We start from the raw sequence: 22,702 nt of genomic DNA on the forward strand, positions 1-22,702 counted from the left end.
AGGCTGCAGAACATGCTGGGGGTTGCAAGCAAGAGCTCACAGCTGCTTGGGAAGCCCCCCAGCCCCTGAAATGGGGACAGACATGGAAACAAACTCCTGAGAGAGCTGCTCAGGGTGGGAACTACACCTGGAAAAGTCCAAATGACATCTAGATTTCAAGCTCTTGTTAAAACTTAGCTCTGCATAGCACCACCATGGGGAAAAGGGCCCCCAGCCAGGAGCGGCCAGTGCCACAGAGCGACCTGCCGCTGGCTGGGGACACGGCAGCTCTGGGGACATAGCAGGGACCCTGTCTGGTGACCAGAGCTTGGGTTTCACTACAAAGGCAGCAGACCCGGATCTACTTCTGTCTATGCTGTGACTCAGAGAGCTTTTCTTTCTCTCCTTCTCTAAATGCTCGGCACATCCCTGCCTTTGATTATGGACTGTCTCCCCCCAGCCTTGTCCCCAGCCCGTGACATCTCTTCATTAAGTCCTAGAGCGGGTTTGCTCCCATGACGGTGCTTTGTCTGTCACTCTCTTCAGCCTTTCTGGAGGGAGAAAGCAAAGGATCAGCCTCCAGCTGTGCTGCAGCCAGACAAAAGGAGCGGATTCCTCCTCCCCTTGCTCCAGCTTAACAAAGCCAGCACAGTGGCACCAAACCCTAAGCCATGACCAGCGCGGCCTCGCCGCAATAAGCAGGGCTCAGGGCTAATGAGAAAGCAAGAGCAGAGGAGCAGCAGGCTGTGCTGTGTGTGGGAAAGGTTCCTTAAGGACAAAGGAAAACACTTCATTAATTGCTAGAGACTCTCGGCTGCGCGGAGGCAGCTGAAATGGAGATCTGCTGTGCCAGGAGACACGGGGTTTCTTCTAGAAGGGAAGGCTCCCCCTTTCCCTCCAAGCCTCCGCCATCCTCCTCAAATTTTTACAGTTCAAAGGGATGTTTTATGAGCCTTCTGGGGTCAGGAGGCAGCACCCCCAGGGCTGCACGCGCAGAGAGGGATGCTCTTAGCACCTTCCCTCGGCTCTGCTAGACCCACCAGACCTTTAATCACCCAGGGATGCCATTAGACAGAAACGCCTGGCCCCAGTGCCCCGCTCACCATCCCTGCAGCCTCACCCCCCAGCACTTCTCACCCTGGAGCCCTCCCCAGTGGCACCATGTCAAGATCGTCCCCACTGGGCTCCGTGCTCCTCACCAGGGGCCTAAAGCACAACCCAGCACTGCTGTGACCTGCTCCACCACCCTGGCCGGAGCTGTGTATCTGCATCGGGGTAGAGCTCCTTTCTGCCGTTTGCTCTTTGCATTTCTACAACCTTCCAAAACACGATGCAAAAAAAACCCAGCAAAGCACCAGGGCCACAGATGGGAACATGACAGGGGATGGGGACAGGCGCTGTTCTGCCAACATACGCAGCCAGAGACAAGCAGGTGGGATGTAAATCATTAGCGAGCGGGTTGGTGGTGGCAGAGTTGGTGCTTTTCCCCTTTCATCTGAGCTCCGCAGCATTTGGAGATCAGAGAGAGGGGACCGGGGAGCTGACAGGGCTGCGCTCCAAAGCAGCCACCCGCGACCCCCCCAGCACCGAGGGGCCGGAGGGCACCGGCCGGCTCCCACCGGGGCAGATGCAGCCGGTGGGGCCGGTCACTGCTCGCCTGGGGCATCCCGGGGCCGCAGCGACCCCCGCCCCCCCGGGCCGCCCCTGCCGTTGCCGCGGCCGCCGCACGGTGGCCCCGGTGCTCCGCAGCGCCCGGCACGGCCGAGCCCCCGGCGGCCGCCACCCCCTCCCCGCCGGGCACCGCTGGAAAGGGGGATGTGCCACCTCGGGAAGGAACAAGGGATGGGGCACGCATCACCGCGGTCCCCCCGCTCCCCGTTTTCAGTCTGGATCCCGTATTTTCACGCCATCACAACCCCCAGAAGTGCGTAGCTGGGCTGCTCCAAGGGTTTTGCCGAAAAGAGCTTTTAATGGTGCAGCTGCTACAAGCTGGAATTGTAACCCGACAGCTCGGTCATCCCTCCCGGCAACTGCCCGGCAAGAGCAAAACCAGAGAGGGGGCAACAGCCAGGGGCTTCTGGCTTCACTGCCAGCAAAGCCACGGTCAAAGCCAGCCCCCAGAACCAGAGTTCAGTTCTGCTCCTCTCTCCCAGGGCTGACCAGGAGATCCTAAATCATCAAAAGGAGCTAAAACCCAGGTTGGAACATTGTAGGTTGAGGCCATCCCCACATGAAACCCAGCAAAGGCAGTATCTGTGCTAGTCCTGTGCCAAAAGTGAGGTCTTCCCTCTAACCAAAACAGTCCCTTGGGCATTCATCCCTCCCAGGAGCACCAGGAGCCCCTCACTCCAGCTTCTGCCAAAGCGACAGGCAGATGCTACAGGTTGGCAGGAAAAGCCTTGCTATGAAGGCAGAAGAACAATCCCCTGAATCTGGCTGCACGCTAGGAGTTTCCCTTGTTGCAAGCCAAGAGGATCCACGCAGGGAAGCACGCACAGATCCCAGGACGCTCTAAGAGGGCAACACCACACCGGTTCTCCCTGAGCTACCACCGACCTGTGGGGATACCCCTAACACCTCTGAACATGCCGCCTTTGGTAGTGGGTCAGGACGGTGGCAGGAAGACACTGCCCATGCCCCAGTCTCCAGCGTCCTTCCAGCTGGCAGGAGACAAGGCACACCAGCGCTGCGAGCAGTTCCTTCATCTGGGTTTCCCCACAGAGCACTGAAGACCACCAGAGGGGACCCCTGGCCAAAGTGCTCTTCCCTCCATGGGGCTGGACCAGCAGTGCCTGGGATGGAGAGGAACAGCAGCCCTGTGGCTGCAGGCTCCAAAGCAGAGCCGAGCTGCCAGGGCAGTCTGGGTGGTGCTCACCAGCCTCAGCGCTGCCAGGACCTGCCCAGCACCACCACCACTGCTGCAGGGTCCTCCGCCGGCAGCAGCCAGCTAGGAATCGGAGAGGCAGAGGGCCTCCACGGCACTGCTCAGGCCCTGGCTCACCCCACCGATGGCCAGCAGGCAGTTGCGCACCACGATGCTGGAGCAGGCGCAGCGCGGGGTGGGCATGGGGGGCAGGCTCTCCCACTTGTTTTTCTCGGGGTGGAAGGCTTCTGTGGACTCCAGAACGGTCGGCTGGTTTCCTGCAAGCACAAATTGAGGCAGTAGGTCACCCAGGAAGCACCGGCAAGCATCCCTTGTCTGCTGTGGGACAGTGTCTGTGCTCTGGACCCCATCCCACTCTGGGGTCTGTTTTCCCTGCTCCCTCAGGCCAGCATCTCTCCTCTCTGTAATGATAACACGCGACTCACATATGCTTTTAAAGCGTTACCACCATCCCCAGTGCCTCACCTAGTCCCCCAGCCACGACAACTCTGCCTTTCAGGTAGCCAGCCACAAAGTCTGCTCGCCTTTTCTTCAGGTAGAGGGAACGCTCCATCTTCATCCAGCCACCTGGGAGGGACAGGACAGACTGGGTATTACAGGAGCATCCACCCCTGGGAAACCACCCGCCTCTCTGACCTACTTGCTTGTGTAAGTGCAGTTTTGCTGCTGTGCCTTGGGGTAACAAAACCCCAAAACAAAAAATGACACAGGGGCCAGCTTCCCCACCACCACGTCGGGAGGGACCTGCTGAACCCAGCTGCCTCAGGACCACGGTCTGCTGCCTTGGCTTGTTAACCCTGACTGCAGGCTTTCCTCGTGGCGGAGCTCAAGGCACCAGCAGTCCCAGGACTCAGCAGATGAGAGCTCTGCATTCTGCAAAGCCCCAAAGCCCAGCCTTATGTGCCACCCACCCTGCTCCTCTGTACAGGACAGAGCTGGGATGGCCCCCACCTTGTTCCATGTCAAACATGTCCACAGTCCTCATGAACTTGGGCTGCCGGTAGAGCCGTCCCTGCCGCAGGCCCCCCAGACTGAAGAGTTTGTCTTCTGTGGGCACGAAGCTGGAGAAGGCCCTTTTGTTGGGGATGTTGGGAAACTTGGTCCACGATCTGGTCTCCGTGTCAAAGACCTCGAAGGCGTTGACAGCGTACTTGGATTGCCTTCCACCTGGGGCAGGGGAGATGGAAAGGAAAGGGTCAGCTTGGCTCGTAGCGCAAAGCCAATGGCAGCAGGAACCAGAGGAGCCTCCTGGAGCAAGCTGGGAGCAAGAGAGCTGCTAGCCCCTATGATGTCCTCAGGTCTCAAGTCACCTGTGGGAGAGGCTGCTGAGCCAGGTAACTCCTCACTCTTGCACACCCTCTCCTTCAACTGCAGGTTCATGGCATGGAAACGCTTCATTTTTCAGCGCATCACACCCCTCCACACCGGCAGCAGCAGGTCGCTGGCACAGGAAGGTGTTTAGTATGCACCGATTAAATCAAGACAAATTCACAGCAGAGCAGGGATCAGCGCTCAGGGAGCCTTTGCAATTCAGATGAGTTCAGTGCCAGTGCAACCCAGCAAGCCCTGGCCTGGCTGCCAAGCTCCTGATGGAGCAGGAGAGCCAGAGCAGCTGCTGCCACCGCCACCAAAGATGCGCATTATTCTCCCACCCCTCAGACGCAGATGAATACAGCTATTCTCAGCTCAGATGCTCTCAGCGTGCCTTTGAAGGCAGAGCCTGTGCTCGCTATTGGGCCCACAAACTGTTTGCCAGCAGCAAGCAAACTGCAAAATAGATCAAAGAGTCTTTTCTGGTAACCCCTAAAGAAAGCCAGGGCTGTCTGGCCGTTCGAGCCATCGGGACTTCTGTGGTTTGATCCTGATATGCCACTTGGCGACAAGTGAACGGCAGCATTTCCCTGCCTTAGTTACCCTTTCCATAAAGTGAAACTTACGAAAATAGTCCCCTGCAAAAGGCTTAGTCCAGTGTTTCCCAGCTACAACAGGTCTTTCCTCTGCCAAAGGCAGACCCTTTGTGAAGCTGCAGGGTACTCTGCCGATATAAAACACATGGAAGTATTTTTACTCACTAGTTGAGGGCAAGGGCTGTTAGCGCAGTTGCAGGACTGCAAATTGAGGTGGCACAGATCAGCTGGACCCTCAGCTGCCAGCAGCCATGGATGGGCCTGGGACAGGGGAGGTCACTGGGACCTGCGAGCTCTGGGGGCATTCAAGGGTGCAAGGGGCTCTCGTGGGTGCTGGCTCGGGAGCTGTGAATCCAAACCCAGCGCTAGCCCCACTCAAAACCTACAGCTGCAAGCCTGGTGGTTCTGAATGCGTGAGAAAGCAGGCAGTGATGGAGAAGAGCTTTCCCAAAAGACTCTTCCAGGGAGGTTTCTAAGTGCTCAGATCAAAGGAGCTGCTGCCCAAGGAAGAGTAGGAGGAGGCAGGACCGCTTCTTACCCAGCACGTAGATCTTGGTGCCTCGCAGGAAGGATGTGGCAGCGTACCTGGGTGTGGGCATGGCTGCCAGTGACACCCAGATGTCCTTGAGCATGTCGTAGTGCTGCAGGTAGTTGTGCGGCCGCAGGTCAGAACCCATCCCACCAGCCGCATAGACTCTGTAGTCTGGAGAGGGCCAAGAAGAGGGGGAAAAAAATAAAATAATCCCACGTTATTATAGGAAAGCATCAGAAATAGCCCCTTGCAAAAAGGCACGTGCCATCATATGGTGTGGACCAGAATTGTTCGCTCCTGCCCAGGCCCTGTGCATGTCCCGAGCTCCCATCCCCAGGGCAGAGGGGAACGCAGCATCCTTCTGGTCCCTGCAGGAATGCTGATGCTCTCCCCCATCAGCGGCTGCTGCTCCTCAGCTCAGCTCCTGCTTTGCCCCGCCGAGGTCTGGCACAGGATGGCAGCTCTGCCACCCAGACCGGAGGACCCAGAGCCAAGGCACTGAGGCTACTTGTTCCTCACCAAATCCCTAGCAGCCACATCCAACCTCTGGCTATCAGCAAACCTGGCTCTCCAAAACGGAGTCCCACCTGCACAGCACCCACGTTATCTCCTTCAACAAGCACTTCACAGACAAGATTCAGGAGAGCAGCGACAGCAGCCTTGCCCTTTGTGGGCAGCCTTACAAAGCAGCTGGAAAAGCAGAGCCCAGCCTGCGCACTGCAAGGATTTGGGCAGCTATTTCTGTTCCCGGCCTCTCACACCAAACTGACCCTGCCATATCAGTCAAGCAAGCTTATACTCAGAGAGAAAAATCATCTCCAAGATGGTAAATATTATTTTTAAGCATTCCTTGATGGTAGCTTTTAAACCCACTTAAGCAAACAAACCAAGCAGCTTTCAAAGAAGCTGCCTGGAGATTAGATTCGTAATCCCGGGCACGGCGGAAAGCTGGCCGACCTCAGGCACGCTGCTTGGGAACACAACTCCCAGCCTCAGGCTTTTCAAAGCACGGGAGAGCATGCTAAAGGAAATCAATGCTCCGTGTCTCTGCTTAGAAATTAAAAAATGAGATGGGCTGATAAGGCAGAGCCTTGCAGCCGTTTAACAAGCCCTGTTCAAGGCAGTGGTTAAGCTTTCAGAGGGAGCTACACAGGAGCCCCCCACGAGGCCAGCTGCTTCCCCTCCTTGTACGATGGTTTGACCCCACCACCATGAAGCTGACTTTCTTCTGGCCAGTTCCGGGTTTGGACCAGAGATGTCTCTTCAAATCAAAGCTATTCCGTGGCTCTGAGACCTTCACCCTGGCTCTGCAGCTCAGCCACGTCCTCCCAGCCTGGCTGCACTCGGCCAGCAGCACTGTTCCTATTTTTCCAGGATCTGCAGCACACAAAGACCAGAATTTACTACAAAACCATGGAGAGGTTTTATTTGAGACCTTGGAGCTTGGGCCTGTCTGAAATACCCCCAGGTGCCAGCACAGCCACTGCTCTCACAGCTGCAGGGCTGATGGTACTGGGCAACCCCTGAGTTTAACTGGATGCCTACAGAAGAGTCATCTTTAGCAGGTGGGATATGACAAATACTTCTAGAAGCCCAGAAAAGGTTTTGGAGAACAATGTAACAGTGTGCCATTGCCCAGAGAGCTTCTGTGCCTGATGCATCAGCCGATGCTAACCCTGCCCACCCCACCACCATCCCACCCTGCCCTGGGAGGGCACAGCAGGGACGGAACCCTCCTTGCCTTTTGCAGTCACCGAGATGCCCATGGCTGCCTCTCTCAGCGAGTTCCTCTTCTTCCACTTGCCCTCATCTATGTTGTACATCTCCACTATCTTCAGCGGCATCTGATTCACTCCAACCCCTCCTATCACCATGATCCTCTTGCCCAAGGTGACCACGGCCACCCCTGCTCGGGCCGTGGGCATGGCCGGCAGCGAGGTCCACTGGTCAGCCTCGGGGGAGTAGACCTCGAAGCAGTCCATGGGGACACCGTTGTCATCGCAGCCCCCGATGGCAAACACCTGCCCGCCGGCTTCCACCAGTGTCGAGTAGACCCTGCTGCTTGGGAGCGGGGCGAGGGTTTTCCACTGGAAATCTTTGGTATTAGCTACCTCCATGGTGGCTGCTGCGGCGAGGCAGCATCGGTCCCGGCCCAAGGGAGGGGGCTGGCTATGCTGCAAAACAGAGCAGGGAAGTGCCAGGGAAAAATAAGGGAGAAACACGAAGTGCAAACACCCACCCTGCCCCTTCAGGATGCAGGGCAGGGAGCTGAGCATCCCCCATCCCCTCTGCCACCCCCTGACACAGAGCATCAGTGACCGGTACCTCTCATTGCGTCTCCATTAATCCTGCAGTTCCAGATCTGCTTCAAGCTCACGCCAAGACTGATCCTAAAAATAAAACAAAACAAAAGAGGGAGGAAGGAGAGAAAAAAAAAAAAAAAAAAAAGGCAAGAGAGGTTGGAGTCAGTTTGTTATCCTGTTTCCTGAGCATCCCCGCCCCCAAGCGACATTCAAACTGAGGAGGCTGCAAGCTGTCTGCTCACTTCCCTGGCTGTCCTCCTGCCTGCTGGAGAACTTTTCCTTGCATCCTCCTTCTCTGACCTGATTATTCCTCCTGACCCCTGTGTACGTCCTCAGGCAGAACCTGGGGAGAACCTGCCCCAGGAATCCCCGGCTGGGGAAGGCGAAAGCCAGCACTCCCTCTCCAGCCCCACACTGCGGAGCTGTAAGGGATCCAGAGAGCATCTGCGGAGCTGTAAGGGATCCAGCCCAGCAGGGAGAGGCACAAGCTCTTGCTGGAAACCCACGGTCTTTTTTCATTCCTTCTCTCGGAAAGGCCTTTAAGCACGCAGATGAGATTAATTAGCGCAGGAGGACAGAGAGAGGACAAACAGAAAGGAACAAAGGCAGGGGCTTGCTCGCTCACCCAGCATGGAATAAGGTGCGTTTCACACTGAGCAACCTCACCTGCACTGTGTAACTGGAGTTGTTTAACAATTGCCCTTAAAACAAAATAAGATTTATCTGTGCCCTTGCAGACGCAGCCTCTCCCAGCACATGCTGCCTGCACAAGCCTTCGGAGGCAGGACTGTAGGGCAGAGTGAGCAGTTGCCAAGAAAACCCAAAGAAGGCAAACTCCTGGCCGAGCGCCGCTCTGGTCTAGGACAGCATCATTCCTTCTTTTCCCCATGCACAGACGCCTGAGACTTTTCCCTGTGGGTGCTGAGGTCCCACCGAGCCCCTGGTAAAGAGCTTCCCTGGCAGCAGAGCAGGGCTCTGCTCCTGGACCCACATCCCTGCCCCCTGGCTGACAGCCAGCCCAGGGCCAGTGCCTCAGCCCACTCGCTGCTTGGGGGTGTTTTTTCTTCTGATACAGCAGTGGGGATGTGGGATGGGATGCAAAGAGCCAACTTTCTCTCTCCTAAGACACCCAAGCACAAATAAAGCAACCAACTAGTACGGCCCTTGGGTTTCTTAAGGGGATGGACTCCCTTCTCCCAAAAAGGAGAACCAGACTTGTTTCCTGCTGCTTCATCTGGAGCAGAGAGAAAACAAGTGGGCTTTGCAAAACTCCCTGACCCATGAACAGGTCATCTCCACCCTGAACCCCACCGCCTTGCCCTGCCACAGTGCTTACTCCCCAGGTCTGACCACAGCCCTTCAGCTCTGGGAGCCCTCTGACAGCCAGAGCAGACAGCCTGTAGCTTAGCAACAGCCACCTACAGCGCCTTCATCATCCGAGTGGGTATCCTGATGCTTTCCGGGGACCACAGCGTGAGGCAATGAGGCAGATCCCCCTGGAAGGGGAGAAGCCCTGGGATGCACCAGGCTGCTCGCAGGGCAGATCCACACGGGCTGTTGCTGCTGTACCCCAGACTCATCCTGCATGCGGCACACCACGTTATTGCTTCTGTAAATTCATGCCTGTCGGGTAAGCAGGGAGACAGAGGTGGCCCTTGGACCAGAGCCAGGGTGTTTGCGGTTATCTCAGACAGCTACAGTGCAGCATCCCCACAAACTCATCTCTGCCTCGGGGCTGAGCCTGCAGGGCCCATCTGAAGGGAAGATCCGTTTCCATGGTCATGTTAGTTCCTACATCTCCTCTGAAAGTGTGAATTAGAGGAGGCTGATGGAAAAGCATCAGTGAAACAGGTCCCCAACAGCTGGATCGAGCACCATCAAAAGTCTCTTCATGTAAATCTGAGCTGGCATGGGAACTGATCAATTCAAACAGGGCTGTTTATTTTTAACTTATTCTCCCAAATACATTTCAGTAGTTAGCTAAACATCAGTTATTGCATAAAGAACGTGGTTCATAAACTCATGGATGCTCCTTGGGCTGTAACCCTCCAGCAGCAGGACCCAGCACAGGCACATGCGCACATCCCCGGTACAAAGGAACACAAAAGCAATGATGAAAAGCAGCAGCAAGTCAAGCCACACTGTGCCTCTTCCCAGCAGCAGAGGAGAAAGGGACAAGCAGCAGACCTGCTCACCAGCTGTTGGTCTCCCTTCCCTTCAACGCCTTGTCATCCGATGTGCATCACCACCCGCCACCCGACCAGCTCAGGTGGGTTTGTCTTGGCAGTTTAAGCATCTCTGGACTATTCCTTTCATGAATAGTTTATTCCCTTTCCAGGCGAATTTCATGCACTACCATGACAAGTTCAGCACGGGCCAGCAAATTAGAAAAGCAGAGCCAGCTCCTATTTCCAGGAGCATGACAAATTTGCATCCTGACCTCCGAGAAGTAATTTTCCTGCCCTGTGCCTCCATTTCTTCAATGAAAAAACGCAGATGAGACACAATCAGCATCACTCAAATGTCTGACAGAAGCAGAAACTCACGGCTGGTGCCAGACAGTTTCTCGGCTGTCATTAAGGCTATCCAAAACTGAAGCATAATTGTCTAAAATAAATTTCTTTTTCAACATACCAGCACACAGTGCTATTCAAAGCACTTGGAGATGGCTGCGTATTTCTGTGGAGTGCTGGGCAGGTCCTTCATGAGAACAGGCAAAGACCTGCAAATTCAGCCCAGCTGTGGTCCAGAGAGCCACCACGCAGCAGCAGCAGCAACACAAGGCTCTGCATCAATTCAGCTGCCTTAGCATACAAATAACTTGCTATTCTTCTCTTTCATGCTCTTTAAAGAAAATCAAGGTCAGTCTGAAGCACTGTACCCACACCCTTTGTCTCTGCCTCTCCAGCATCACCTGGATCTCAGCGGGAAGCAATGCCAGCACTGCACCGTAGGAGCTGGGAGCTGCCAAAATGTGCTGACCCAACACCCCCGTGCGCTGCAGCCACGCTCTCCTCCCAGGCAGAGGGAATTATCACTTAATTATACCACACAAATTGGAAGCATTAACATTTTTTTCTTCAACGGCTACATTAAAATCGAAATGCATGGTAATTGCTTTGCTATCGGAGGAGATGGCAGGCACGGTGCTGAGCCCACTCTGGTGCCCAGCTCTGACTCCTGCAGGAGAGAAACCCTTGTTTCAACAGCTCAGCACCCACACACACACCCCGAGGGGCTTTGCCAAGAGGCTGTGGAGCACAGCTGGGCAGGGAGAGCCCTGCAGCACCCACCGGCAGGGTGACAGGGCTCAGGTGGGAGAGCAGGACCCCTGGGTGAGCTCCCTGTGTTGCAGCACCCAGGTGCTCCCTCCAAGGAGAGGCCATTCCTCACCTCACAGGTTACATCGGGCTCATTTTAAAGAGCCCCTGGTTTAGTGGCATTTATTACCTGCAACGATTTGTGATTTATAAGAGATATGTGCTGGTGGGTGTTGAAGTGATAGACGGGCTGAACAGGGAGAGAGATCTCAGCGCTTGGTGCTGCGGACTGTGGCTGCTTTCCCTCTCCTTCCTTTCTCACCTCTCTCCAGGATTTAGAAGTTTTGCCACTCCAGGTTGGAATTCTGGAATTCCCTCAGCTGCAGAGGGTCAGCACACAACCCCGCCGGAGGCAAAACCTCCACCCTTCAGCCATCAGGGTGTTCTTCAAGCTGATGCACGACCCTCAATATCGCATCGCACAAGCGGAGTGAAAAGGGGTCCTATTTACACCTCTCCGAATTAAAGGAAATGCAAAAAGGCCCCAGAAGATGAAAAGCCACGGAGATACTCCCAAATTCCTCATTTCAATACTCATGCTGAAGATATCCACCCTGAGACATCAGTGTACTCCCAGCCACACTTACACACTCACTCCAGGGAGGGGGACAGGGCTAGAAACAGGGAGAGACCCCTAATCCTCACTCAGCCCGAGGCAGATACAACTCCGTGCGAACCGATGCTGTATCATGTTTGTCCAACTGACCCCAACAAGCCTCCAGCATTTCTGCAGCCCCAGCAAAGGATCCCGGCTGTGCCTTGCAGAGCATCACCCGCCCAAACCCTCACCTCAGGGGCACCACAAAGATCCAGGAGACCACCATGCTTTTTCCTGGCATCCCACCACAACTTCACCTGAGCCGTACCCAGTGACCCACAGCTTCGCTGACTTCAGTAGCATGATCCCAGATTCCCATCAGCGGATCTGGGGATGGGTCAGACCCAGGATGCCTGCCACAGCCCCACCAGGAGCTGCGCTCCCAGAACATCACCGCTCCCCGGATTGTCTGCCAGTTGCCAGACGCCCATATGTCCCTTGCTGTCACCAGGAGCAGGTTAAGACAGAGATGCAGCCAGTCACCAGCCTGACAGAGAAGCCTATTAGAGAAACCACCACCTTGGGAGAAAAAGCTCTTGTACTCACCTAAATGTCCCACCAGATAAGCACGGGGCAGTCCTGCCAAGTGCCAGCCAACACAAGGAAAGGGCTGCAAAGCTGAGCTGAAAGCAGCCTGACATCCAGCCAGCATCGCTAGCCAGAGCGGTGACGGTTCCCACTGCTCTGAGGACGGGCGTCACAGGAGAGGCAGGAACAGGGGCAACAACATGCTGGAAATAGCACACAAAAACAGAGAAGAAATCACAGCTCCTGCTCCTCAGCACCAGGCAGGAGTGAGCAGCTTCATTTCAGCTCTGTCTTGGCTGCCTTGTACTCTATTGAGTAAGAGCAGGGAGAGATGACACAGCACAGGCTTGAAGACAGTTAAAAGGGATTCGGTGCAGGGAGGCCCTTGCTGTCCCGAAGAGCAGTCACGGTACAAGGCTGGGGGGGACACAGAAAGGAGATCCCCAGGAATTTCACCTGCTGCCAAGGGTGCCAGGCACAGTCCAGCTCTGCCCTGCCTGCCTGCTCCTGGCTCTCCTCCCTGCGCAATTCCAAGTTACACCAGCACTCGGGTGCTTTCCCGGTGCTGCTTCAGGCTCAGGATCCAATGCCTGGTTTGGAGAAGGGACCAGCCCCTGGGAAGCATCAGTCCCCTGTGGCTCAGCGTTTCTGCTCCCAGACCACCCACCGTTGCTCGCCTGCTCCCAGGAGCAGGGATGGAGAAGGCGAGAGGTGCCAGCTGTGGGATGCGCAGGATGCTGTGCACAGGGCCCAAGCACACCATGCACAGGATGCTCGCCGGGGACCCTCATACCTGCTCTGCTGGGAGTTGAGCTGAAGCTCCCTGCTGGGCTGGGTGCTCAGGTCACCCACACAGGGAAGCTGCTGGTAGAGCTGGGACCCCCCACCCACCTGCCCCTCCTCAAAACCCCAACAACGGTAACCACTTGCAGCTGGAGCTGCCCTGGTGTCACATCCTATATCGGCCAGAATCAAGGATTTTCAGCAAGTGATGAGAAAGGAGGGGAAACGGGGTGATAATTTTCTATGAGAAAGGAGGGGAAACACGGTGATAATTTTCTTTATGCTGTTTTCACCTGCACTGGAAGTTAGCAGGATACAGGGCATCTCAAACAACACCTTGAAAAAGTTTCAGCTGTGGAAGCAGCACCCAAACCTCCCCATTAATCACTATAATTGAAGTGAGCTGCTTTTCCTTCTAGATATGTATAAATGTCATGGTGCAGCCACCTTTTCCACTCTCAGATAAACGTTAGCACAGTACAAAGAGGCCCTGTGGGCTCAGATACCAATCCCTGCTGTAAATCAGGGAATTTATTTCTTCCTTATTCCAGTGAAGACACAGCCAACAAGAATCACAACATTCACAGGGGCAGATGTTCCAGGAGGCTCTAAGTCCATATTTTCCCCCCTCTCAGCACTCTGAAGGGAGCCATAAATCCCTCTCCCAGGGATAAGGCTGATTTCTCTGCTACCCAAAGATTTTTCAGAGGAGCCCAGAACCCCATCATATAGTAGTCCAGATTGCTCAGCACCCCCACAGGCTTTTCTCAAATCCTCACCGCTTATTCATGGTTCTGAGCAGAACCAGGGTCTTTGGAAGAGTCTGGCACCTTTGTAACCCCCCCAGCACAGGAGAAGCCTGAGCTCCCATCCCAAACGCCCGCTCTCCTGCAGGGACCTGCAAAACCAAGAGCTGCTGTGGTCACCTGCAGCAGGGTGCTACGTGACCCAGCCTAACACTGCTTCTTGGTGACCCTCAGAGCAAGCTACAGACAGCCTTTCCATAGACAGTCCTCACCCACAAGGTCATATAATACCAAAGTCTTGGTTTTGAAATTACTCCAACTTTTAAACAGACAAGGCTTTTTAAAAATCACCTCTGAAAACCAGGGACTCTGGTGCCTTTACTTCTCCCCTTGTTCAAACCCTGGCAGCTGAGGCTTTAAACAGAACATGCATGAAATGTTCAGTCTGGTATTTCTGACCTCTCTTCACACTGAATCAAGTTTCCTTGCCATAGTAACAGCTACCCAGAAAAAAAAACAACAACAAAAAAATCCACTAGTTCCCTGCAAATTACCCAGCTGGCAAAAGGAAAGAGAAAAAACATTGCAATTATAAGAGAATTAATTGTACCAAACAAAGAAAAAGCAGCAGCACTCACAAGCAGCTTGTTTCATTTCTTCTGTTCTGAGCATCCCTCTTTGCAGACATAAGGAGGTGCAGTCTGAAGGCGAAGACAGCAGGCTGCGACCGATGTGACCTCCTCCCCAGCTTCACCCCGTCCCCCCATTACCAGTCCCTTGAGATCATTTCCAGCCTCATCATGCCAAAAGCAATTTCCTGCAGTTGCTAATAGGAGGAAGGCAGAGAGGTCGTGGAAAGAAATATTCCATGGCTTACGGCACGGCAATCGTGCATCAGAAGGATGCCAGGAGCTTTAGCAGGCTACAGGACAGGGACAAAAGCAGTTTCTTTTTTTGGCACTCATTAGCACAGGGAAAGAGCCCAGACCATCCTTTTGTCCCCGGGTGGGCTGAAGAATCAGAAGAACAAGGCAAGATTTGTTCACACCACAGTCTGTCTCAAGGGAGAGAGTTATAATTCCATCAAGGGAAGAGAAAACCCACCTGCGAGACTGAAGCGCACCCCTTCCCTGGTCCAATTCCCACCAGCATCCTGCATCTCCTCCCTTGCCCCCAAAGGCTGCCTCTGCTCTGCACAAACAGCTTCTCTTGCACAGGTCAAACACAGAAGGTCTTTTTCCAGCCCTGCAGCCTCGCTGGTTATGTTTATAAAGGTCCTGTTACTCTGTATTTAGGCTGCATCCCTCCGGAGGGAATGTAAAGAGCTCGGGCCAGACCTCAGCTGGGGGTAGCTCATGGCACACCCCCATCACTGTCGGCTGCCTCAGCTGCCGGGGCCTGCTCTGGGAGAAAGGCTGAAAAAACGGGATTTAGGGACTACTGGGGGAGTAAAAAGGAATGAAAAAAAAAAAAAAAAAAAAAGGAACACCCCACCCCCCTCCTTAACCCACTTCTTTTGGGGGAAACACAAACTCAAAGCTTTGTTTCTGGTTGCTTATTAAAAGCCTGGCCTGACAGCAGGAGAAAGCCGTCCTCCTCCGAAGCATCCTCCAAAGCATCGCCCCCCCTCCCCCCCCCCCAGGCATAACCCACTGACCTCCATCAAGAAACTCCCTCCCTCCTGCCAGGATGGCTCGGGAAGCTCAGATGTACTCACAGCTCCTGGGAAACCGTGCTGAGTCCAGGTGGAGCATGGCTCTCTGCTCCAAACACTCTTCCACTTCAACACCCAAATCCTCGGTGCCCACCAAGCATCCCCCTCCTCCCCTGCTCCCTCCGTCCCTCCCTGCACCCCGCAGCACTGCCGAGGGGGATGCGAGCAGCACTGGGAGCAGCCAGGGTTGGGAGGGCTGCGTGGGAGGGATGCGAGGAGAGAAAAAAAAAAAAAAATCAGCATAAATCCAGCAGCCCTAATCTTCACCCTCCCGAATATGTAGGACAATTAAGAGGGAGAGTGTTTCCCCATCTGGTCTTTTCCTCGGTGCTGGCAGGCAGGGGTGTGCGTGCGTGCGTGTGTGTACACACTGCGTTACAAGACCCATACTTCAGCCTTTTATGGCTCCCCAGGCTCGCACAGGGTGTTCCCTAACGGGGGCTCTCCCTGCCTGCAAAAACAAAACAGATTGATGAGAAAAAAGAAGGGAGTTACAGCTAAAAAGCGGGAGCTGCCCCAGGGAGGAGGCAGAGGGAAGGGCTGGGGGGCTGCCCCAAGCTGGGTCCCGGTCACGGCTGGGAGCTGGGGGACCCCACACTGCTCAGGGAGAGAAAAGCCCAGCGCTGGTGTGGGCATCGGATGGACACGCACCCCACGGGCACTCACCGTGTGGAAAACAAGGACGCAGCGGGGCAGCTCAGGCAGCAGCAGCCCCAGAGCTTCTGCTCACCTCGCTCGGAGGCTGCAGAGACAGCGGTGGGATGTAGCACCCTTTGGGGTCCCATTTCCCAGCCCGCTGCTCATGCTGGGCTTTCACTTCCCTGACCCACTTCTCCACTCTTCTAAAAGTGTTGCAGAATAACTTTGCCGAAAAAACATTTCTAAGCAAAAGAGAAAGATCCTTTCAACACATCTTCCATCGAGCCTCAGAGCTCCTCCCCAGAGATGCGCTTGCAGATGTTTCTAATCCTTCAGGACCCCCCTGAACTCTGAACATCCTTGACACCCCCAGGGATGCCTTCTCCTTTCGGCACTGTGCTCACACAGCTGTGACCACCAGCTCAGCATGACTCGGGGCACGGCTGGTCCCCGTGCAGCAGCATCAGGTGCTCCAGCACCCAACAGCCTTCGAAGCTGCAGCTTCCAGAGCTGGAAGAGGCTTCCGTTTCCATGTCAGAGGGACTCGTGCCTCCAACACTCTTGTCCCTGCAGCCCCGACCAGTGACAGTCCCCAGAGGAGGTGTCAGGCTGAGCCCTGGCTTGCAGAAGCCCCCAGAGTTGACCCCAAGTTCAGCCCTGTAGCAATCCAGGCAGGGTTTATTCTTGCTGATAGTTCAAGCTGGTGGAGATGGGAAGCTATCTGAAAGCAGCTCTAGCCATAAAATAAGAAAAGTGAGGAAATCAACAAGAAGTTGAGTCAAATGACTCTACATAAAGCAAATTCTCATCTCCTATCAGCTATTTTAATCTCCTGTTAGCTTTCCGTTGGGAGGATTCAATTTGCATTTAAATAAAAACCTCAAGCACAGGGCCAATCTAACATTAAGATGTTTATTACAAAAGCATTCTCTTCTTCAGAAATTTTAAAAGACCCCATCAAACTGGATTTTAACAGGGGAGCTATTAGCAGTCTGGCATTATTGGACACTTAGTATTTGTAAGTTATTATTATTTACCAGACTGTTTATAGATGAGTCCAGGCAGCTGGTGAGCAAGGTTTCCAGCAAGCTTGCAAGCTCCTTGCTTACAACCCAGAAGGTTTAAAAAAAAAAAAAAAAAAGAGAGAGAGAAAAAAAACCACAAAAGGTCTTCTCCTCAACCCACTGAAGAACTGACTACAGAAAGCTCATTTCCATGGGGGGAGGAAAGGGGAAGCTGGTGAGATGTGCTGGTCCTCAAGGCATAGGGGAGCTCCTCTCCATCCCCATGCTGAACTCGTGCTGGGCACCAGCTCAAAGCTGCCTGATGCTGGGTGACCTTTCTGGGTGATGGTGGGGAAGGGGCTGTGACAGACTGCAGGTGGCCCTGGCAACCGCGTTACGCTGTGGGTTCCACTTTAAAATCAGCCATAAGCTGTGGTTTACAGAACCCACTGAAACCACGCAGCAGGTGGCTGTTTCAAACCGTTTTGGAGCTCCTGGGCTCAGGACACTGGGGGACACTTTGGGGCCCGGGCTCAGGACACCGGGTTTGACCCCAGGTGGGTTTTTGGTTGGTTGGTTTAAATCTGGGGGGGGGTTGGGGGTAGAGGGTGTTGGGTAGGTTTTTTTATGGGCTTTTTTTGGGTGTGTACGCATAGTTTTGGCTTTTTACATAGTTTTGGCTTTTTACGTTGCTGTTTGATCTCGAGCCCTTCATCTCATTTTCATTTTCCCTCCTGATTTTTGCCTGCCCATTTCACCTGTTGCTTCATGCCTGTGGTTGGGCTCCCCACACTGCGTGTACAGCACCCAGTGAGTGGGGTGCTGGGGTCAGCTGGGGCCCCGGGCCGGCAGCAGAAACATGATGGATTGTGATAAAATGATGGATGATGATAAAATAGGGAGCAGAGATGGCGTGGCCCTGACAGGGCTCTGCCAGGAAGCCTTGATAATCCTCATAGTCCTATATATCTGATGCTAATAATTTATTAAAACACTCTTTCATCTTCATAAGCATTTAATTCACCCAATTAAGAACAAAACAACAAAGGAACTCCAAAAAAAAACAAACCCTCATTGACCTTTCACTGGCCAGCATCATTTCTTAGATGAATGCATGCAGCCTTACCTTCCCACGACGAACAGTCTGCACCACGTCAACATCTGCAAAAGATGAAATGAGAGATGAAGGCGGGGGAGGAGGGCAAGTTTAAATTGGACAAAAGCATGGAGACAGGTACAGCAGCTTGGCCACAGAGCCCCAGGTGTTCCATCCCTGCCTGCTGACTTGCCTGCTGGATGAGTCAGACCTGACAGGCTGGAAAATAACTGTCTGTCTCGGAAGGATGGAGCTTATGCAATGCACTACAGAGACCCGAGCCCTGGTACAAAGGCAGGCGTTGGCTTCGCTCAGCAGATGCTTTTTGAGCAGTGAGAATTGCACAGCCCTACGCACCGGTGGCCACTGAGCCCTTCCCACCGCGCAGGACTGGTGCTGGGAGGGAGGGAGGGAGGGATGCACGCTGTTACCCACCACCACCACGCATCAGGAAAGCGGAGTTTACCTTCCTCCCGATGGCATCTTTTCCCGGCAGCGCCTTGCTTGCCACTTAAGGAGACCTCCCAGGATATCTCGAGGGATGTGTAAGACAAGAAAGGCCCAGGGATGTTCCAGATTTGTGCCTCAAAAAGGAGAGCTTTTCCAGGCTGCTTGGAAATGATAAAGGAGGTGTCACTGTTTAAGGAAGAAAAAAAAAAAAAAAAAGTCCTGAAAACCTGTAGCAGTTTCCTGCAATTCAACATCTGTTTCCATGGGAACAGCAGGAGAGTTGCAGTAATTCCTGCAGATTACACAAATAAACCAAACAGGAACATTTTATTTCCCTTTTTCTCACCTGCATCCCTTCAGGTTGAGCCAACTCCATCCAACGAGCACTCTTAACCCAACCGCTTCTCCTCAGCATTTGGGAAAGGCACATTGGAGTGCAGTTAGCAGGCCAGGAGGTAAGGAAATAGGGGGGATGCAGAAAAAACCACCCCCAGAAGCCCAGTAAAAGGCTTTTCTTTTAGCAGAGATCAGGATCTTGTAGATAAAGGGGAAAAACATGCACAAGGACCAAGACCTACCCATGCACAGCTGACCATGGGAGACCATGCTTTGGCACAAGCAGTGGACAGCAATGCAAGGGGACTGACTGGAGACAGCAGTCTTGTCACTTCTTCCAGACATTTGGCAACCTGACAGTTAATTAACTAGTTAATTAATTAATTCTCCCTCCTGCAGGGCCCTGAGCTGACTACAGTGCAGATAGTCACCTTAATATGCGGAGACAGGAGCTGAGAGCTTCAGGATCTCTCAATCAGAATATTTAACCCACGGGGAGAAGTCCACCAGCTGTGCCTGCCCATTTGACAAACACAGAGAGACATAATTTCAGGACAGACAGGCGCTTTGAGAAGACAGTTGCTGGGAAGAAAAAAACCAAACCAAAACAAAAGAAACTCCACCCGCACGCACAAAAATTAGCTACAGTTTGCAGAATTTCATCAGCGGCATGAAAGAGCTTTAAGCTGTCTAACTAGTTAGGCTATGGATGCATCTGGCTTTGCATGAGTTTTATACAAACAAAACATCAGTCTATGTTTATATACAACTGGGAAAAAAAGCTGTTTGTTCCCAGGAAAAGTGTTTATGCGAGATGTAGCAGGGCTGGGAACCATCTCCAGACGTGGGTACCAGAATACTGGGATAAAGCAGATGTTTGCTGGTATCACGAGCTGCATCTCTTCCATGCTCACTAAGAGAGCATCTATCATAAAGGAAGATCCCATCTGCCTTCCCGATCCATCTGACAAGAGTCAATATATTCCAGGGCAGGGTACAAAGTGCCTTGGGTTTGCCACAGAGTGCATCCAGAGCAAGAAAAGGGACTTGGAACGGTGGCGTTTTGTTCTCCAGCCTTCAAAGGAAGCGAGGGTTAATCATTCATGAACCAGGCAGCGATAAGAGACAACAGCGAGCTGTGTAAAGAATGGATTTGAAAGGGGGATGTGGGTAAAAAACGTGAGTGTATAATTCCGATTTTCTATAAAAGAAATAATATTTTAATAGATTTTGGTGAATTAACTCCTAATCTTCCCCAAATTTTTTCATTTAAACCGCAGAGAACATTGTTTTTCTTTCCTTTGGGGGTTAAATGTTGAAGCATTTTGTGCTTCAGAAAGGAAAAAAAAGAGACCCCTTTGAAAATGAAATGCTTTCAGAAGTCACGAGGCTTTGTTTCAAAGGTTGCCATAATGAAACGCTTCCATTCCTCTGAATTTTTCTCTTTGTTGTGTTGATCCCAAAGCGAAGTTCACAGGCAAATGTATTAATGTGTAACAATGTACTTTTACCCAATTCTCCCTGGATTAAGCAGTCCTATTCTTGGCTCAGTCACATGAGGCTTTTGTGACGAGTCACTGAACCCCCCCACGTCCATCCGCAGGGATTCATTCCTAACTTGGCTGGACCCCGGCAAGCACCTCTGGCCAGCATCTCCCTTCTGTGTGCCCCTGCTCCTTACACACCGGCTGCAAAATTGCTTCTGCATCCCCGAGATCTTAAAAACCATGTTTGCACGTAGCTAAAGGCCAGCAATGCCAAGGGAAGCGATGAGTGGATGCTGAGCTGCTCGGATAGCTGCAAGAGCAGAGGAACAGCATCCCCAGGAAGAACAAGGCAGGTGCAGAAGGAAGAGGAGATGGTCTCGCCCAGCTGACCAAGCCTTGTCTTCCACAGCTCCCACTCCCCAAACCACCTCCCAGCCCCAGCTGCTGCCCATCCTGGGGTGTCTCGGAACAAACAGAGATGTGTTACAGGAAAGTTGATTATAATTGACCTCAGTGCTACAGCACTTCTGCTAGTCCCTATTTAGCATCCATTTTGCTGTCATTACTCTCCCAGAGCTATTTCTGCCAAGCGTAGATCCTTGCTGACATGTCTCTAGCGGAGAAGGCTGCAATGCATAAAATTAGACGTGGGGGAAACAGCTTCTGAGAGCAACCTGCCAGCCACCCGCGGGGGCCGGGGCAGCAGGGAAGGCGCGAGATGCCCCCCCAACCCGAGCTGCAGGGCCGGGGTTAGCTGTTCAGCTGGGGGAGGTGGGTGCTAACGGGATGTCAGCTCCTCAGGAATCCTATCCACACCTTCAAGGGAACTTCAGAAAGCAGGGGAAGAGGGGCTGGGGGCAAAGACTGAGAAGTGAGACAGTTCAGGCCAGAAGAGGAAAAACACTGCAGAACAGCAACCAGAACAAATATTTTCTCTGCTGCCATATGATTCTCCTTTAGGTCTAGAGATGCCACATGTGGAAGGTGCAAATCCCCATGAGTGATGTGCTCCTTAAATCCCACCCTCCTGGAGTTCTCTTTTATGGGGAAGAATGGAAATACACGTGGGTTTTCTACCTCCTGGATAAAAAGGAAATTCCAGACCGAACCATTTAATTTAAATCCCTCCTTTAGGGTAAGATCTTCTAGCTCAGTTTTAAGTATCATCATCTTTCCTCAGCAGATGATGCCACATGCAGATTTCATCCTCTGTGTCAATCACTGGAACTGGGTTAAGACACAGAGCCGTCCCCACCCCAATCCCACTGGGACACAAGCAACCTTTGCCAAGTTTAGCAATCTACTGCTGGAAGCTCCCACTGGCACGTGAGCCATTAGCACGCCTTGCATTTGTTGTAAGGGCTCACAACCCTGTCAAACAGATTTAAAGAAAAGCCTATCAGTGCCCCTAGGCACTAGCATGTTATTAAACACAAACCTTTTACGGTTATGCCTGCTATAACATCCGAATTTCCAAGCACTGGCAGTTTCAGCAAGTCCATTCCTCCAACAGCCAAATGCAAGGAACTTCCCGAGGAGGGGTGAAGCCTTCAGCAGTCCAGGAACCCGGCACCCTCTTTTCTTCCTCTAAATTCCCAGATATAGCAAGACCTACCTGAAATTGCACCGAGCTGAGCTAGATTTGTTTGCCAGATTAACCGATCTCACACGCTTCAGGCTCAAGAGCAAACATCTGTGATCCCTGGCATTAAGCGGGGCTGCATTAATGGTGATGATTTGCTTCCAGCCACTGGGAAACCAGTGCAAGCTGCAGACACAGCAGGGCTGGGTGCCCTGTGAGGTCCAGCGCTGTAAATCTTGTTGTGACCTCTTAAATCACGGGATGCCGTAAGCGTAAAGTCATTTTACATTAAAAAAAAAAAAAAAAAAAATCAATCCCATCACCTAACATAATGCCTTGCCGCCACACTAGTTTTAGAGCAGAACAGTTAATTACTGTTCATTACCTCTGTCAAAATAAAGTGGATCCAGACCTCACACTTGCCAACTAAAACCAGACAAAGTCTGGAACCTCTGGGGAGGCAGTTCTGTCCTCTCCCATGTGTCTTCCTAATGGCAAATAGAGCCAAACCCAGCAGGCAGAGCCACCCTAATCCAATATGCTGTAGGAAATAGAAGCACTCGGTCCTTTCAAAAATCTACTTTTCCAAATGAACTATTGGATCTGTTTTCTAGATGGTGAAGTTTGCTATCGGCCTAGGGGTTTACTACTGTGAGAAATTGCTGTATTTGGAAGCATCCCGCTGTATCACACAGTGACCCCTGACTTTACCACTAGCAGTCTGAGTGCATCCTCAATATCCTCTTCTGTACACAGCAGGCAAGAACCGAGCAGCACTGCATCCTTATTTTCTTACCTTGCATCTTCGCTGCTG

The 22,702-nt window shown here is 52.9% G+C and overlaps 1 protein-coding gene and 1 long non-coding RNA gene across 3 annotated transcripts; both read right to left on the minus strand.

Annotated features, from left to right (window-relative positions):
• Positions 1 to 380: 380 nt before the first annotated feature.
• KLHDC8A (kelch domain containing 8A) lies at positions 381 to 15,045 on the minus strand. The gene is made up of 7 exons (XM_027816574.2): positions 12,070 to 15,045; positions 7,628 to 7,692; positions 7,044 to 7,476; positions 5,309 to 5,473; positions 3,815 to 4,030; positions 3,329 to 3,430; positions 381 to 3,120 (listed from the first exon to the last, which is right to left on the minus strand). The coding sequence occupies exons 3-7, from the start codon at positions 7,417 to 7,419 to the stop codon at positions 2,927 to 2,929; spliced, it is 1,053 nt and encodes a 350-aa protein (XP_027672375.1). The 5' UTR covers positions 7,420 to 7,476; positions 7,628 to 7,692; positions 12,070 to 15,045; the 3' UTR covers positions 381 to 2,926.
• Positions 15,046 to 17,144: 2,099 nt separating this feature from the next.
• LOC114018069 (uncharacterized) lies at positions 17,145 to 22,079 on the minus strand. Of its 2 annotated transcripts, none has more exons than XR_008735400.1 (3): positions 21,922 to 22,079; positions 18,500 to 18,669; positions 17,145 to 18,098 (listed from the first exon to the last, which is right to left on the minus strand). It is a non-coding gene; the product is annotated as an uncharacterized LOC114018069 (long non-coding RNA). The 2 variants fall into 2 exon arrangements; XR_008735399.1 differs by lacking the exon at positions 21,922 to 22,079 and adding an exon at positions 19,251 to 19,426.
• Between the last annotated feature and the right edge of the window lie 623 nt (positions 22,080 to 22,702).

Source organism: Falco cherrug, chromosome 16 (genome assembly GCF_023634085.1).
Source record: "Falco cherrug isolate bFalChe1 chromosome 16, bFalChe1.pri, whole genome shotgun sequence".
NCBI classification, from domain to species: domain Eukaryota; kingdom Metazoa; phylum Chordata; class Aves; order Falconiformes; family Falconidae; genus Falco; species Falco cherrug.